Genomic DNA, 17,983 nt, shown 5'->3' with positions numbered 1-17,983 from the left:
AGACGAGGTTTTGCCATGTTGGCCACGCTGGTCTCGAACTCCTGACCTCAGATGATCCGCCCACCTCGGCCTCTGAAAGTGCTGGGATTACAGGCGTGAGCCACCATGCCCGGCCCTACTTACTAAACCATTCTTGTTTTTGGAAAATAGTTTTCATTTAAAAACACGCTATCAATCTTAACATGGAATCAGTCAAGTATATAAACCACCTATGGCTCAGCAATTCCTTTTATTTATAGACAACAGAATGTCATGTGTGCTCCACAATCAGCAAGATTTGGAAACAACTAAAATGCAACATGTTCACAAAGGAGGATGGCATCTAGCAATGAAAATAGAGAAACAAGATTTATGACTCTCAACCATAATGCTGAGCAAAATAAGACACAAAATAACACAAACAGTACGATTACATTTCTGTAAAATTCAAAACACCAGGAAAACTGTACCACAGTATTTGTGGGTAGATGCTTAGGTGATATAACTAACAAAGAAAAGTAAGAGTGAGTACTAGGAGCAGCCAGCAAGTGTGAACTTGATGCAAGAGGGTGATGACTGGAAGGGGTTCAAGAAGGGATCTGGGTTAACAGCAACACTTGATTTTTGACCTGCATGGTAGCAGAAATAACCCCACATATATTAACCATTACAGTAAGTGACAAGGATTGATTTCACCATTCAGATGCAGACTCTCGCCTGGGCGTGGTGGCTCACACCTGTAATGCCAGCACTTGGAGAGGCCAAGGTGGTAGGATTGCTTGGGCACCGGAGTTCAAGATCAGCCTGGGCAACACAGTAGGGACCCATCTCTACAAAAAATTAAAAAAAAAAAAAAATCAGCCAGGACTGTTGGCGTGCAACTGTAGTCCCAGCTACTCGAGAGGCTAAGCTGGGAGAATCACTTGAGCCCAGGAGGTCGAGGCTGCAGTGAGCTGTTTTTGCACCACTGCACTCCAGCCTGAGTGACAGAGAGAGACCTTGCCACCAAAAAAAAAAGAAAAAGAAAAAAGAAAAAAAGCAGACTCTCAGTTAAAACCACATAAAGTCTACCTCTATATATACTGCATGAGAACACCTAAACAGACTAACACAAAGAAATCAAAATTAAAAGGATGTGCAGATGTGCAAAAAAAAGAATGGGAGGGAGCGCTCATAGCTAAACAAACAGAAAACAACACCCTTCAGGAGAAAGGCACGACCACAGATGGGGTCCATGCAGTAACAGGAACGATACACCAAGACTTAATAATAATTTCAACCTGTATTCTACCCAGCAGTCTTGAAATATGTAAAGCAAAAACAAATTTTTTAAGGAAGAAAGGAAAAAGACACATTCATAGTAGGAGATTTTAAATATCACTCAGAAATTGACAGATTAAGCACCAAAAAAGCAATAAAACCACGGAAACACAGAAGGATTTAAGAACACAATTAATAAGGTCCTGAGCCTTCCACCTAAACCCAGAGAAAACATTATTTTCCAGCACAAATAGAATATTTTTAAAAAGTAACTATGTATTAGAACTAGCAAATACAGCTGATTAATAAGGAATCACTATCATAGAGACCATGATTTTCAACTATAACAGCATTAAATTAAAAGTCAACATGATTAAAAGTAATTCAAGTGGCTGGGCGTGGTGGTTCACCCCTGTAATTTCAGCACGTTGGGAGGGTGAGGTGGGCGGATCACCTGAGGTCAGGAGTTTGAGACTAGCCTGGCCAACATGGTAAAACTCCGTCTCTACTAAAAATACAAAACTTAGCTGGGTGTGGTGACAAACACCTGTAATCCCAGCTGCTCAGGAGGCTGAGGCATGAGAATCACTTGAACCCAGAAGGCAGAGGTTGCAGTGAGCCAAGATCGTGCCACTACACTCCAGCCTGGGTGACACAGTGAAATTCCGTCTCAAAATAATAATAATAATAATAATTCAAGAGATATGTGTTTGGATACTTACACATACTTCTAAATAATTCACGGGTGAAAACAGAAATAATAAAAACTAGAAAATAATGAAAATTGGCTGGGTGCAGTGACTCACACCTGTAATCCCAGCACTTTGGGAGGCCGAGGTGGGCGGATCACGAGGTCAGGAGATCGAGACCATCCTGGCTAACACAGTGAAACCTCATCTCTACTAAAAATACAAAAAACATTAGTCGGGCATGGTGGCATGCACCCGTAGTCCCAGCTACTCGGGAGGCTGAGGCAGGAGAATGGCGTGAACCCAGGAGGCGGCGCTTGCAGTGAGCCGAGATCACGCCACTGGACTCCAGCCTGGGTGACTGAGCAAGACTCCGTCTCAAAAAAAAAAAAAAAAAAAAAAAAAATCGGCTGGGCGTGGTAGTGCATACCTGTAATCCCAGCTACTAGGGAGGCTGAGGAAGGAGAATGGCTTGAACCCAAGAGGCGGAGGTAGCGGTGAGCCGAGATCATGCCATTGCACTCCAGCCTGGGCAATCAGAGTGAAACTCCATCTCAAAAAAAAAACAAAACAAAACAACAACAACAACAAAAAGCCAGGTGCGGTGGCTCATGCCTGTAATACCAGCAATCAGGAGGCCAAGGCGGGCAGGTCACGAGGTCAGGAGATTGAGACCATCCTGGCTAACACGGTGAAACCCCGTCTCTACTAAAAAATATATATATATATACATATATATATATATATATACATATATATATATATACACATACATATATATATATACATATATATATATACACATATATATATATACACACACATATATATACATATATATATATATATATACACACACATATATATATATATATACACAAAAAATTAGCCAGGCATGGTGGTGGGCGCCTGTAATCCCAGCTACTCGGGAGGCTGAGGCAGGAGAATGGCGTCAACCCAGAAGGCGGAGCTTGCAGTGAGCTGAGATGGCACCACTGCACTCCAGCCTGGGCGACAGAGGGAGACTTCGTTAAAAAAAAAAAAAAAAAGGCCGGGCATGGTGGCTCACTCTTGTAATCCCAGCACTTTGGGAGGACGAGGCGGGTGGATCACGAGGTCAGGAGATCCAGACAATCCTGCCTAACATGGTGAAACCCCATCTCTACTAAAAATACAAAAAATTAGCCAGGCGTGGTGGTGGGTGCCTGTAGTCCCAGCTACTCGGGAGGCTGAGGCAGGAGAATGGTGTGAACCCGGGAGGCGGAGCTTGCAGTGAGCCGAGACTGCGCCATTGCACTCCAGTCTGGGCAACAGAGCGAGACTCCGTCTCAAACAAAAAAAAAAAAACCAAAAACAAAAATAAAAAAATCAAAACAAAAAACATGGCCAGCCTCACGCCTCTAATCCCAGCACTTTGGGAGGTCAAGGTGGGTGGATCACCTGAGGTCAGGAGTTCAAGACCAGCCTGGCCAACATGGTGAAACCCTGTCTGTACCAAAAATGCAAAAATTAGCTGGGTTGATGGCACGTGCCTGTAATCCCAGCTACTCAGAGGCTAAGGCAGGATTATCGTTTGAACCTATGAGGTGGAGGTTTCAGTGAGCCGAGATCACACAACTGCACTCCAGCCTGGGAGACAACAGCGAAACTCTGCCTCGAAAAAAAAAAAAAAAGAACAGAACATCTTCGAAAAAAAAAAAAAAGAACAGAACATCTCTAGAGGAAGATTCAAGCATCTGCCAACAGTGGAGGCCTCTGGGAAGGCAAAGAGGATAAAGAGAGAGAGCCAGAGGAAATTAACTTTGTACTGTTCTTTCGGGCCTCTAAAATTTTTTTTTTTTTTTAATCACATTCACCATAGCATTTACCAATCAAATATTAATATATACCACATGTATGTATATAAAATAGCAATAATTGCCTGGGTGCAGTGGCTCACGCCTGTCAACCTAGCACTTTGGGAGGCCGAAGCAGGAGGATCACTTGAGGTCAGGAGTTCGAAACCATCCTGGGCAACATGGCAAAACTCTGTCTCTACTAAAAATACAAAAATTAGCTGGGCACGGTGGTACATGCCTGTAGTCCCAGCTACTCAGGAGACCGAGGCAGGAGAATCCCTTGAACCTGGGAGGTGGAGGTTACAGTGAGCCAAGACCACACCACTGCATTCCAGCCTGGGCAACAGAGCGAGAATCTATCTTAAAAATAATAATAATAAAAAGCAACAATTAATTAAATAAACAAAGTAGAAGTATTTTAAAAGTTAAAAGCTGCTTCTTTGAAAAGACAAAACTGACAGACTTTTTTTGGTTTATAATTTTTTTTTTTTTAATAGAGACAGAGTCTTGCCATGTTAGCCAGGTTGGTCTGGAACTCCTGGCCTCAAGCAATCCTCCTGCTTCGGCCTCCCAAAGACTATGGTTACATGTGTGATCCACTGTGCTGGGCCAAAACTGACAGACTTCTAATAAAACTAGTTTAAAAGAAAAAGAAAGAAAGCACAAATATGAGAAATAAAAAAGTAGCCGGGTATGGTGGCTCAGGCTTGTAATCCCAGCACTTTGGGAGACCGAGGCGGGCGGATCACCGGAGGTCAGGAGTTAGAGAACAGCCTGGCCAACATGGCGAAACCTCATCTCTACTAAAAATACAAAAAAATTAGCTCGGCGTGGTGGTACGCGCCTATAGTCCCAGCTACTCGGGAGGCTGAGTCACCAGAATCACTTGAACCCGGGAAGCGGAGGTTGCAGTAAGCTGAGATTGCACCACTGCACTCCAGCCTGGGCGACAGAGAGAGACTCCATCTCAGGAAAGAAAAAAAAAAAAAAAAAGAAGAAGAAGAAGAAATAAAAAGTCAAATCTACAAATCAGGTAAGAAGTAAAAAGAGACCATTACACAAAACTTTATACCAGTAACTCTGCCAATTTTTCTTTTTTTCTTGTTTTAAAAGAGACGGGGTCTCACTGTGCTGCCCAGACTGAAGTACAGTGGCACTATCATACCGCACAACAGCCCAGAACTCCTGGGCTCAAGCGACCCTCCTGTGTAGCCGGAACTACAGGCATGTGCCACGTTGGCGGGCAACTTTGACAATTTCTAAGAATATAACTTACCAAAACTAACTTGACAAGATTTAACCATTAAAGAAATTGAACCACAACTTTAAAATCTACCTAGAGACATACATGGCTGTGAAGGGGAGATGAGGCCAAAGGCGGGTCACTCATGAATGGGTAGCCCCAGAGTATTTGCATTCCATGGGTCATGGGCCAAGGCAGAGGAAAACAATAATCAAAGCGACAAAGTCTTGAAGAAGATGAAAACAGATGGGCACTTGAAAGCCCAGTGGGGGCGGGCCTTGGAGAGGAAAGAGAGGAGAAAATGCCCTCAGCTATGGGGGTTTGGGGGTGATACAGGGAGGTGCCCAGTGTTAGCTTTGATTTTCTCCCTGAAGCACGAAGGTCAATAGCTGATCTGAGCAAGGGGTGGGTAAAGAGGGTACACGTAGTCTAAGAAGCAAGGAAAAGGAAGGGTTCCTGCCAAGGAGTTTGGGGAGGTACTTAAGCCAGAAAAACGCACTAGATGCCCATGCATGGTTTGCAGTCATGAAGTTATGAAGAGGAAGCAGTAAACTGAGGCCAGCAATTTTCTCCATGAATATTCTGCCACATGGAGGGAAGAGATAGGGCTGGACCAGCATAACCAAAAAAAGTTCAGGGCCTTTGCCTGAGAGCCACGGAAGAGCCACAGTGCCAAGTCCGGGAACTCAGGCTCCTAGGAGTGAGGTCAGGGAGACGTGATAAACGGAACAGGAATGGAATCCATGGACTGATAGGGATGGATGAGGTCAAAGAACTATGGCAGGTCAGGCACAGTGGCTCACGCCTGTAATCCCAGCACTTTGGGAAGCCAAGGTAGGTAGATCATTTGAGGCCAGGAGTTTGAGACCAGCCTGGCCATCATCGCGAAACCCTGTCTCTACTAAAAATACAAAGATCAGCCAGGTGTGGTGTTGCACGCCTATAGTCCCAGGTACTTGGGAGGCTGACGCATGAGAATCGCCTGAACCCAGGAGGCGGAGGTTGCAGTGAGCCAACATCGCACCACTGCACTCCAGCCTGGGTGACAGAGCGAGCCTGTGTCTTTAAAAAAAAAAAAAAAAAAATTAGTCAGGTATGATGGCTCATGCCTATAGTCCCAGCTACTCGGGAGGCTGAGGCACGATAGTCTCTTGAACCCAGGAAGTGAGGTTGTAGTGAGCTGAGATTTCACCACTGCACTCCAGCCTGGGCAACAGAGCAAGACTCTGTCTCAAAAAACAAACAAACAAACAAACAAACAAACAAAAAACTATGGCAAAAGAAGACAAGCAAGTGAGCTACAAAGACAGACAATGATCAAGATGAAAGTTTGAAATGGAGATTTCTTAGGTTTCCAGGCATGACTATGTCTAGGACGTGATGCTAGGATGGGTCAATCTTGGAAGAAGAGGTCTCCAGAGAAATTTGCAACATGCAACTGTCAGGCAGGATGTTAAGATAAATTCCCACCAATATTCTCCTACAATTGCTGATAACAGAATGCTTATCTAGAAGACAGCAATTCAGCCCCACTTCCCCTCTGGATGCAGAAAGCTGTGGGAGTGCCGAGCCCTGATCAGAGCCAGAGCAGGACAATTGATAAAATCCTATCTCTGGGCCATCGGAGAGCCGAAGTGACCAGGCTGCCGGAGGGAACTACACAACTAAGTGCAGCAGCCCCTCCAGGGAGAAGGAGACACACTTACTGTTTCACCTTTGACAGAGGAAGGTAAGTGGAAGGAGGCCATAAAAGTGGTTAGAAAAAAAAAAACAGTTGAACTTTAAACAAATTCTGAAAGGTTGAGAGTGTCAAGTGTGGGAGTCTAACCCCTGGAAAGCCCCAAAAGGAATGTTCCCACTCATTCCCAGGAGACCTGTGCCCAAGTCTCCAGCTAATCCACTAGCGGAGAGGAAGGAAACATGCCTTTCTCCTTGTCCTGGAGAAAGATGTGTGCCACACTCAGGCCAGGACCAGCACAAGACACGGGGCCGGTCAGACCCCTGCAGATACAAGGCAGAGTCCGGCTGCCACCGGGCAGAGGTGGGCTCGCTGGGAAAGCTGCCCCCAAGGCCGTGAGCACAGAGCTGCCCAAGAGTCAGGCTAGAGGGGGGAACTGAGAAGATGCCACCATCGGAGACCTTGCCAAGGAGGAAGTAGAGAGAGACTCCCCTCTACAGGCCCACACGAGCACGCACAGTGCTAGAGACAGCCCAGCTGAGGCCTACTGGACTGACCTGGCCTCCCAGGTGCACAACAGGAAACAACCTCAGCCTGATGCTCTCTGCACACTGTCTGGCATTTGACCAAACAGAACAAGAGAAACAGAAAGCAAGAACCAATAACGTTTAAGGAAGAGATGATAATACCAATTCTAACACAGTCTTCCAGAAAGGAGAAGAAACAGGAACATGTTCCAACTCATTTTATGAGACCCCGAAGGCCACTATAAGACAAGAGGCCTGCAGACAGCCTTCATGAGCACAGATGCAAAAATCATTAACATAACTTTAGCAAATCAATCCAGCAGGATGTCCACAGAAAGAAAAATAATGTTCATAGCAGCTTTTTTCAAAATAGCCCAAACGGGGGAACAACACAAACATCCATCAATTAATTGGTGAACGCATAAATTGGTTTATCTGTACAATTACTCAATAAAAAAGAGAAACTACGGATGCATGAAACATTTTGGATGACTCTCAAAAGCATTATGCAAGTTACAGAAGTGTATGTGACACTCTGGAAAAATCAAAACTGTAGGAACAAAAATCAGGTCAGGCCGGGTGAGGTGGCTCATGCCTATAATCCCAGCACTATGGGAGGCAGAGGCGGGCGGATCACGATCGAGACCATAATGGCCAACATGGTGAAACCCCATCTCTACCAAAAATACAAAAATTAGCTGGGCATGGTGGCGCGCGCCTGTAGTCCCAGCTACTGGGGAGGCTGAGGCATAAGAATTGCTTGAACCCGGGAGGCGGAGGTTGCAGTGAGCCAAGATTGTGCCACTGCACTCCAGCCTGGGTGACAGAGCAAGACTCTGTCTCAAAAAAAAAAAATTCAGGTCAGTGGTTACCAGAGGCTAGGACAGGGGAAGGGAAGTGACTACCAAGGGGAACAAGGGAATTTTATGGGGTGATGCAAATGTTCTGTAGCTTAACTGTGGTAGTGAACATTTTTTAAGTAAAAAAAGAGTGAATCTTAACGGAAGGTAAATCATATTATTTTTTTAAAGGCCAGCTCCAACAAAGAGGCTGACCTACAAAGCAACAGCTGGCCCAAGTCCACAAACGCAGGCCAACGCTACACCTCTGCTGTTCCCAAGGTCACTGTTTCTGGTGAGGAGAGAATGGCTCATTTGACAAACTATCCATTACCAAGACAAGCCGGGGGCTGGGACATGAGATCCTCCTCCAACCCAGGCAAGACGAACTGCAGGGAACCATAGGCACTTCCGCTGGCCTCTGGACCAGCGCAAACAGCAGAAGCCTGTTCCCAAGGGCAGAGGCAGGCTAAAATACAAGAGCAGGGCTGGAATCGGAAGAAGAGCTGATAAAGTTTAATGAGAAAACAAACAAACCACCACAAAAAGCAAAGAAAATGGTACTGATAAAACAAACAAACAAAAAAACCGCACAAAGAAAACCATAAAAATAGCTGTCTTTGTAGAGTTTATATTCTAATGAAGAAGAAAGCAAACCAAATGAGTAAGTAAAATACATAGTATGTTAGAAATAAGTGCTAGGAAGAGAAGTACAGCAGGAAAGGGGGACATGCGGGAGGGGCCAAGTGAGAAAGTAATTCTGACAATGAGACCCCAAGGATAGAAACTGGCCCTGGAGATGGGGCTTGCCTCCAAGGCCAGGAAAGAAGGAAACCCACACCAGGCAGTGGGGACGCGCTCTTCAGATTGTCACCAGGACTCCCCCAAGGCAGTTCTGCAGGAGAAAACAGAGGAGCAGAGAATGCGCACACTTCCTGGCTGCACATAGCAAGGTATCAGAAGGAAGAGAAGAGCTCAGAAAATAATTAGCCGCTTTCAAGCAGAAATCAAAGGGCACAGAAGAGGCCTAGAATGTGGGGCCTCAAATAGCTGCAAAAGTCAACTCCTTCCAGATCCGAAATAGTACATGTGAAAGCCTGCCTGGAACAAGGGCCCACCAAAACTCCATCAGGTCAAAGATAAGAGTACGGGTGCGGTCTTCCCAGCCAAGCCTGCTGTGACCTGTGGCCTCCAAGAGGCTGAAGCGGCACAAACAAGTAAAAGGGAAGGTGAGGCTTAACAGCTGCATCGTGTAAAGAATTACCTGCATGTCGAACTGTTGAGAACTAAACACATGAAAATTGTACTCCCTTTTCAAGAAACTGCACCACCAAAGAAATACTAAACTCAAAGCCAAAAATCGCTCTTCAGGGCCACATAGACTGATAACTGAATTGTGCCCAGACAAGAAGGGCAGGTGTCCTGCCACCTACTGCAGCGTGGCCAGGGAAGACCAGGAGGAACATACCAGGAGACACAGACTAGAAGGTGGTGCAGGAGGGAGTGCCCCCTGAAGCAAAAGCAAATCCATTTCTTTCACTGCCAGTTAGCCCCATAACCTGTGTGGGGGAAGCCAACGCCCTGCGCTGCCTGTGCTGGCAGCCACTCACCACTGGCTGGTCAAGGCCGCCATGCCTCTCCTCCTTCTCCACGGTCCTGCGGCAGTCCGGGCACACCCATAGTGGCAGGTGCAGCACGCTGTTGCCCTTGGGAGCCATGGAAAGGGCCAGTTTGCTCGCAGTCTTAATTCCACTCTCTAAGAATGAGGAGTCTTTCCGTTCACTTCTGCACAGAAGACAATAATCCCCAGCGGGGTAGGGTGGTGTCCTATGATTCATGCCAAAACTAAAAGGAGTCTGGAATAGAAAAAAAAAATTCTATTTTCAAAACCTCATCTACAAAGCCAAGAATATTAAAATATATGTATAGTTCTAAAACTAAAATGCACGTGTATGTTTATATACAGAAACATAAAATAGGAAATGTATTGAATAAAACTAAACCTAATGTTCTAGAAACTCATAATACTTTAAATAGTGCCATAAAGAAAATCTTATCTTAGTACGAGTTAGAAAATTGTCAAATTAACCCTTTCACCTTGACTTCTGTATTACTTTTCCACCACACGCTAGAAATTGTCAACCTCAATTTTCAGACTGTTTACCAGAACTGGTTACCACCAACAAAGTCTGAAACCACTATTCTGCACACCAGGGCTCAGATTCAAGATGACAATTCTGGCTTAAGTGTGTCTGCAGATGCAAACCATCTCTGAGGTGGGCTGTCCAAATTCCAGATTCAAGATAAACAGGGAGCTGATGGCAGCTGCACATCCAAGGCCCAGACTCCCTTCCAGGCCCAGCAGTAATGATGCTGAGCTCATCTCCTATCACCTGATGTAAATAAACATCTGCATTTTCAAACAGGTCCTACAATGTGGGACAAGGGGAAGAGGCCTTAGAGGTAGGAGGAAAAGGCAAGATTGTTACACCTTAAAACCTCTCAAAAGATAACCACCCACTCTATCAGAAAAAAATAAAATTAGCCTTTAAAACACAAACACAGAAAAAGAAACTGAAGGCTGGGCACAGTGGCTTATGCCTGTGATCCCAGTACTTGGGAAGGCAGAGGTGAGATGATCATTTGAGCTCAGAGGTTTGAGACCAGCCTCAGTAACATAGCAAGACTTCGCCTCTACAAAAAATCCAACTATTAGCCAAGCATAGTGGTACACGCCTGGAGTCCCAGCTACGAGGGAGGCTGAGGTGAGAGGATTGCTAAAACCCAGCAAGTTGAGGCTGTAGTGAGCTGTGATCGTGCCACTGCACTCTAGCCTGGGTGAGAGGGCAAGACTCTGTGTCAAAAAAGAAAGAAAGAAAGAAAGAAAAATCCAGCCTGGCCAACATGGTGAAACCCTGTCTCTATTAAAAACACAAAATTAGCTGGGCATGGTGGTGTGCACCTGTAATCCCAGCTACTCAGGAGGCTGACGCAGGAGAATCGTTTGAACCTGGAAGGTGGAGGTTGCAGTGAGCCAAGATCGCACCACTGCATTCCAGCCTGGGAAATAGAGCAAGACTCAGTCTCAAAAAAAAAGAAAAGAAAAAGAAAGAAACTGAGTCTCACACAACTGGAAATGGGGTTAAAGTCCCAAGGCCAGCAAGTGTGTGTGTGTGGGGGGGGGGGGGGGGAACACAGGATTTTAACCCATATCAACCCAATCCTAAAACGGGTCCTTCACACAGGGCTGCCTCTGCACCTTAGGAGGAAGCCTCTTTGAACCCTGAGGAGAGGCTGGAGGGAGGCACTCCCAGGGAGCAGGGCAAAGGGAAGCCTCACCTGGCCTTCCAGAGGCAGCCAGAAAAAGGGCACACAGTGGGGTGGAGGTGAGAGAACCCCCGCTGGTCTCTCCTGCCGTGTGGGGTGCCCTTGCTGCAAGACATGCCAGGTGGGAAAGAGAGTGGACCCAGCTGAGGCTGTTCTGGCTTTTCAGTCTCCATCTCCACCCAGAAGCTTCTCCAAGGCCGGCCAGACCTGTAGCTCTTCCCACAGCCTCGAGCTGTCTCCCCATCCCACCACCGGTATTCAAAAGGACCCAGTGTACATGACAGATTGGCCCCTCAGCCACTGAGGGCTCTCGTTTGGACCCCAGGCTCCATTCTTAAGACTTCCTGCTGACCGGCAGGAAGCATATATTTAAACAAGGGGCTGAATGTATAAATGAATGAATTAGTGATTGAAAGAATGAATGACAACACCAGCAAGACTCAAAAGATGTTCATATATATTCTCACGTGTTTCCATGAACCAGTGATCAAAACTGCTGACTCCTGTTACATCCACAGGGTTGTGAATTTTCCCGAACCCAGCTCAGCAGCCATCCTGAGCTGTATGTTTGGGGCACAGGGGCAGACAACTGGGTCCTACCTCCCCACAGTGTCCTAGAGAGCGCCAGACTACTCAAACCACTGAGTACCATGAGAATCCATGTATTTTTCCATACCAACAAATCCCAAAAGCCTAAATGATGACAATTTAAAAAAAAAAAAAAAGCACATCAATTTACCCCAATATAAAGCCATCTCTTTTCCTTAGGTCTTAGAAAACAGCTCCCATCACTGGCAGAACAGCCATACCCATCAGACCTTTCTGGCCTGCCCTTTTAATTACAGAATGAGATGCTGGGCTCTACAGGCCCAAAGGTCCCCAAGCCTAAAATCATAATGTAAGAGCCAGAAATGACCGGAGAGCACACAGCTCAGCTCCTGTACATTCACCAGTCATCCAGGATTTACTGAGCCCACCACATGCTCAGGGACTGGTCCCGGCACTGGGGGCACAATGGTGAAGAAAACTGTCAAAGACAAAGGCAATAAATAAGACAAATACACGAAAAAATTAACTAATTAAATAGTGATAAGGAGAAAAACGTAACAGCAAAGAGGACCTGTGCCCTTTAATCCGGTGGCCAGTGAGGGCCTCCTTGAGGAGACCCCCAAAGCCCACATGGCTATACCTTGTGGGGAGCCCAGTGGCTGGCATGGACCTGGCAAGAGCAGAAGGAGAGATGGGGGAGAGCTGAGGGCCACTCAAGTCAAGGAGTGACTCTGAGGCTGCGTGCAGAGAGAGATGGGATGGGGGAATGGGAAGAAATGACTATCTGCAGTTCAGGAGCCAGACAGCAGCAGCTTGGATCAGGGCTGCAGGAAGGGAAGTGGATAAGGCTGTGAAGGAGCCAGCTGTGAGGTGTGAGAGGAGGAGAAGAGCCACGGGCAAGTATGAAGTGTCAGGTGCTGGGTATTTTTTCATTCCTTCAGTATCTGAGCTTCGTCATGGGCCATAGGAGGGTTGTTTGGGAAGAGTCTGGTCCTTTTCGGGCTTGTAGGCTCTGTAAGGCAGCATCAGAACGCCTTTCCTCTTACCCATAACTGAGGCAGTATCCTCCTGAGCTGCCACCCAGGGTCCTGCAGGTTGTAAGATTTTCCCACAATGGCTGGTGGGAACACACACTGCTCGTGGCCCTGTGTGAGCTGCAAGGTTTGTCCTGCTCCTCACTTCCAGGGTGCTAGCCCAGGCGCAGAGAGCTTCCCCACAGGCATGTGCTTATGCGCCCTCAGCTGGGCTTGGGGAGAACCCTTTGCAGCTCTCTCCTCTCTGGTACTCTGCCCTGCAAATTTACTTTGGCCTCCCCAAAGTCTCAACTCAGCCTCCTCAATCAAGGAGATCCTCAGGCTCGGTCTGGGTAGCTCTCCAAGTCCTAGCCTTCAGACTCTCTCCAGGCAGGAAGCCTGGGCAAGGCTGGGGCTTGCGGCGGTTATTCTTCTCTCAGGGATCACTGTCCTGCCTGCCTGTGGTCCAGCGTTGGAAAACTACTAGTTGGTACATTTTTTTGGTCCTTTGCTTCATTGTTCGAGGCAGGAAGATAAATCCACTTCTAGTTACTACCTCTTGCTTGGAAGCAGAAGTCTAGTTACATTGATATTTTTAAAAACAAATGTACCAGGCTGGACGCGGTGGCTCACGCCTGTAATCCCAACACTCTGTGAGGCCGAGGCAGGCAGATCAAGAGGTCGGGAGTTCAAGACCAGCCTGGCCAACGTGATGAAACCCCGTCTCTACTAAAAATACAAAAAATTAGCCGGGTGTGGTGGCGTACATCTGTAAGCCCAGCTACTCAAGCTGAGGCAGGAGAATCACTTGAACCCATGAGGCGGAGGTTGCGGCAAGCAGATATCGCGCCACTGCATTCCAGCCTAGGCAAACAGAGTAATACTCCATCTCAAAAAAAAAAAACAACTATATATATACATATGTACCAGAATGAACATTATACTAGTATCATTCCCCAAATCCTACAAACACATAGATGAAATATGTAAATATATAAAATGTGTATATATATCCATGCAAGGGATCAAGATAACCCAGAAATTTTTGCATAGGAGAATATGGACATATGGCTAAGATGGCAGTATTGCTGAAAACCCTTTGGGAACACTACTAACAGCTGAGTTCTCCATCTATGATGTATTTTACCTTTTCTGAATAAACTGATTTTCTACCACCCAGTGACTGTGGCCTGTGTGCATGGGGGTGGGAGGTGTGTGTGTATCATAAAAGACACTAAATCATAATAGCATTTGTTTTCTCGCTAGGCTTATACTCTAGTTTTGAAATTCGTTTCCAAAATGAAATTCCAAATTAAACATGAAAACTCAGACTTACTAAAAATACTTTACAGATAAACTTCTTATAAACATGAAGAAAAAAGGTCATTTTAGGGTAAAAACACAGTAAAAGCAATATCCTCTCAGGTAACGGCAGCACAACCCACATTAGACCGCCCCATGAAGGCTAATGCAGGAGACACAACAAAGGCCCCGTGCTGGTGACGCTGCCACCTCCTGCCGACCGGCCTTCAGGGCTGTCTGCTCCCCACGTGTCCTCCATCTCCTGTCAAAACCCCCTCACACTGCACCTATGACCAGAACATTCTCTGCCTTAAACCCTTCGATTGTTCCCGCTGCCTAAAAAGATCAAGTCCTTAGCAAAGGATCAAGCAGGATACACCAGGCCCTTGGTCGGTGTGTTCTTGCAAAATCACCCACTTAAAACTCCTTACAGTTCCACACTCCCACCCCATCCAACTATGTGGCTTCATCTCTTCCTGCCTTCATACTTGCTGCTTGCTTCCCTAAAACACCAATCTCCCCGCCTTTCCTTTACGAGACAACTGCGAGGCATCCCTTCAAATCCCACTATGGTAACTTTTTTATTCTGTGAATGTTGCTCCCTACCCCTCAATCAATACACGTCACACGCAGCTAATTACTACAACTCCTGTACAACTTCTACACTCTTTTTTTTTTGAGAGGGAGTCTTGCTCTGTGACCCAGGCTGGAGTGTAGTGGCACGATCTCGGCTCAATGCAACCTCCACCTCCCAGGTTCAAATGATTCTCCTGCCTCAGCCTACCAAGTAGCTGGGATTACAGGTGCGCACCACCACGTCTGGCTAATTTTTTGTATTTTTAGTAGAGACAGGGTTTCACCATGTTAGCCAGGATAGTCTCGATCTCCTGACCTCGTGATCCACCCACCTCGGCCTCTCAAAATGCTGGGATTACAGGTGTGAGCCACTGCGCCTGGCCAACTTCTACACTTTCTATAGACTATCATATACTCATTATACTACAAAATTATCTTTCACATGTCCTTCTACCCATTAGACACTCAACATTATGAATGTCCATAATGCACCCAGCATCCAGTAGGCGCCCAGTAAATGCTAAGGGAACTGAATGTCTAGTCCAAATCAATAATTACACACTTTGTCTTGCCTACCTCAACCACAATTTCCTGTTTTTTTATTTTGTTTTGTTTTGTTGTGTTTTTTTTGAGACGGAGTCTCGCTCTGTCACCAGGCTGGAATGTAGTGGCGCCATCTCGGCTCACTGCAACCTCTGCCTCCCGAGTTCAAATGATCCTCCCGTCTCAGCCTCTCGAGTAGCTGGGACTACAGGCAGGAGCCACCACGCCCAGCTAATTGTTAGTAGCGACGGGGTTTCACCACGTTGGCCAGGATGGTCTCGATCTCCTGACCTCGTGATCTGCCTGCCTCGGCCTCCCAAAGTGCTGGGATTACAGGCGTGAGCCATGGCGCCCAGCCAATTTTCTGCATTTTTATATATGATCCTTTTCTTCTTTTTTTTGAGACAAGAGTCTCACTCTGTTGCCCAGGCTGGAGTGCAGTGGTGTGATCTCAGCTCACTGCAACCTCCGCCTCCTGGGTTCAAGCAATTCTCCTGCCTCAGTCTCCTGAGTAGCTGGGATTACATGCCTGTGCCACCATGCCCGGCTAATTTTTGTATTTTTAGTAGAGATGGGGTTTCACACCATGTCGGTCAGGCTGATCTCAAATTCCTGACCTCGTGATCTGCCTACCTCGGCCTCCCAAAGTGCTGGGATTACAGGCATGAGCCACCGAGCCCAGCCTATACATGATCTTTTATTATCTACCTGTACTCAAGTCCAGGGAACACTGTTATGTGTAGTCACTAAAATACCTGTGCCCTTTTCACCCTTTCTTTCCTGAACTCAGCTTTCCCAAAGCATATGCAGGTTCTCTGAACAAAAGGCATTGCCTGGAGAGCAATTACTAACATTAATACTTAAACCTCCTTATCAGTGGTTACAAAGAGATTGGTAACAATCATATCATGAGTTAGGCACAAAATTACCTTAAGTATTTAAGGCTCTGTGATAAATAATTTCTGTAATCTTACAGAGTAAATATCTAGCAATTTATAATTTCAAGGCTGTTCCATGCAAACTCAATAAAATTCAACAAACAGTGACTGATTCTACATTATTACAGCATCCTTTTAAATAGCTAATATAACAGTTTTCCTTAGGAATTACTTTTTTTAAGAATGAACTCTGAAGGATTTACTTTTAATTTCAGTTACGTATTAGAAAAAACAGAGAAAACCTAATGAAAACTGCAACTGTTTTTAATGATTGCTCCTGAATTGCCCTATTAAATGGCCAGTGGTTCTATAGATGTAAATAAGATGGTTTTAAGGCATTAATGAAGGCATAGTGGTATTTGCTGGAACTATAGTTACATAAAATGTTTTTCTCCATGTAATGTTACTAATGTGGTTTTTCCTATACAAATGTAGTTGCCATGTTTTAAGTCTATTAAACAATATAATTACTATTTGTTTTGATGCTACTTATCCAGAAGAAAACAAATGTCTGAGCCAGCCTCAGAACATGTCTGGATGCCAGGGCAAGTTTCGTATCCCTGCTCTGCCATGGGACAGCACAAATATCTACAAAATACTTCAAGTCTCTACATTCAAGCTCCATACAGCAAAAGAGCAAAACAGCTTGAATTTATTAATAGCAGCAGACTTCCATGTATTTCTAACATACCGTTCTTTGCCAATCTTTAAAGTTAATCTACTAAGGTCAAATAAAAAGTTGGTATCAAAGGGCTACTAACTTCTCACACTGCAGTTTGTATCCCTTCAATCTCTGAAGGTTCTTGAAAAATCACAGTAACCAGTCATTTTGCATAAGGTATTAACAGTCTTTACAGCAATATCCAGAAATGACCAGAGAGAAAAATAAAACTACTTAAATATAACAGAGGCTGAAAATGGCTTTTATTCAGAGACAATAAATGGGAATAGGTAGGTAGCATCTCAAAATTAAGTGACCTGAAGCAAATCCAAAGTAGCCATTTGCACACCTGACAAGCCCCAAGTCACCCACACCTCTCCTGATGGGGAGGTCCCTATCAGCAGACCCTCAACCATCACCATCACCTGTGCTCCCCTGGCAGCAGGGAGGCATCTGGCCCAAGGACAGCCAAACCAGAGGCTAGCCAGTGACCTAAAACAGTGGGGCCCACAGGCAATACTTGCTTTTTTATAGAATCCTCTCCTTCCCATAATACAATGTTGATAAAGCTAAGTCACCAAGCTGATGACTAAAAATTTTATGGTCCATATAATTCAAAAGATGAAGAGATGACTTAAGGTAAAGAGGCACCAGAACTTTCACGGCAGGACACAGGGAAAGGGCCAAGGTCCCTGAGCCTAACGACGGAACTTGAGAGGAAGGGGAGCAGTGGAGTAGATGTGGGGATCTCGAGCTCGGTCAATGCGGAGCAGGGTGCCCAGGAGGGAAGAACAGGGACATGGCACTCCGTGCTGAGGAGTATGAAGGAAGATGGGTATTCACAGACTGCTGAGGGTGGTGTGAGCGCCAGCAATCTTTTGGAAAAGCACTTGGCAGTAGTTTTCACAGCTCCCACACATCCGCAGACCTGCGCCTGTGCCCTCCTCTCCAATGTCCTCCAACTAGCTCTTCACAACCATGTGCACCAGACCCCACCCTGTGGCCACTTGAGGACCACCCC

General features: G+C 45.8%; 1 protein-coding gene across 8 annotated transcripts in view; it reads right to left on the bottom strand.

Moving 5' to 3' along the window:
- FAM193A (family with sequence similarity 193 member A) overlaps window positions 1–17,983 on the bottom strand; it is a 195,569-nt gene that overhangs the window by 126,097 nt on the left and 51,489 nt on the right. For all 8 annotated transcript variants that reach the window (XR_008524955.2, XM_063723274.1, XM_054554918.2 and 5 more), the window contains exon 2: window positions 9,664–9,909. Coding sequence is in view for 7 of the 8 variants with exons in the window: in XM_063723271.1 (XP_063579341.1) it covers window positions 9,664–9,909 (246 nt within the window). In the remaining variant the exon portion in view is untranslated. The remainder of the gene's footprint in view (window positions 1–9,663; window positions 9,910–17,983) is intronic.

This window comes from Pongo abelii, chromosome 3 (assembly GCF_028885655.2).
Source record: "Pongo abelii isolate AG06213 chromosome 3, NHGRI_mPonAbe1-v2.0_pri, whole genome shotgun sequence".
NCBI lineage: Eukaryota > Metazoa > Chordata > Mammalia > Primates > Hominidae > Pongo > Pongo abelii.
This window is presented reverse-complemented; position numbering and strand designations above follow the sequence as displayed.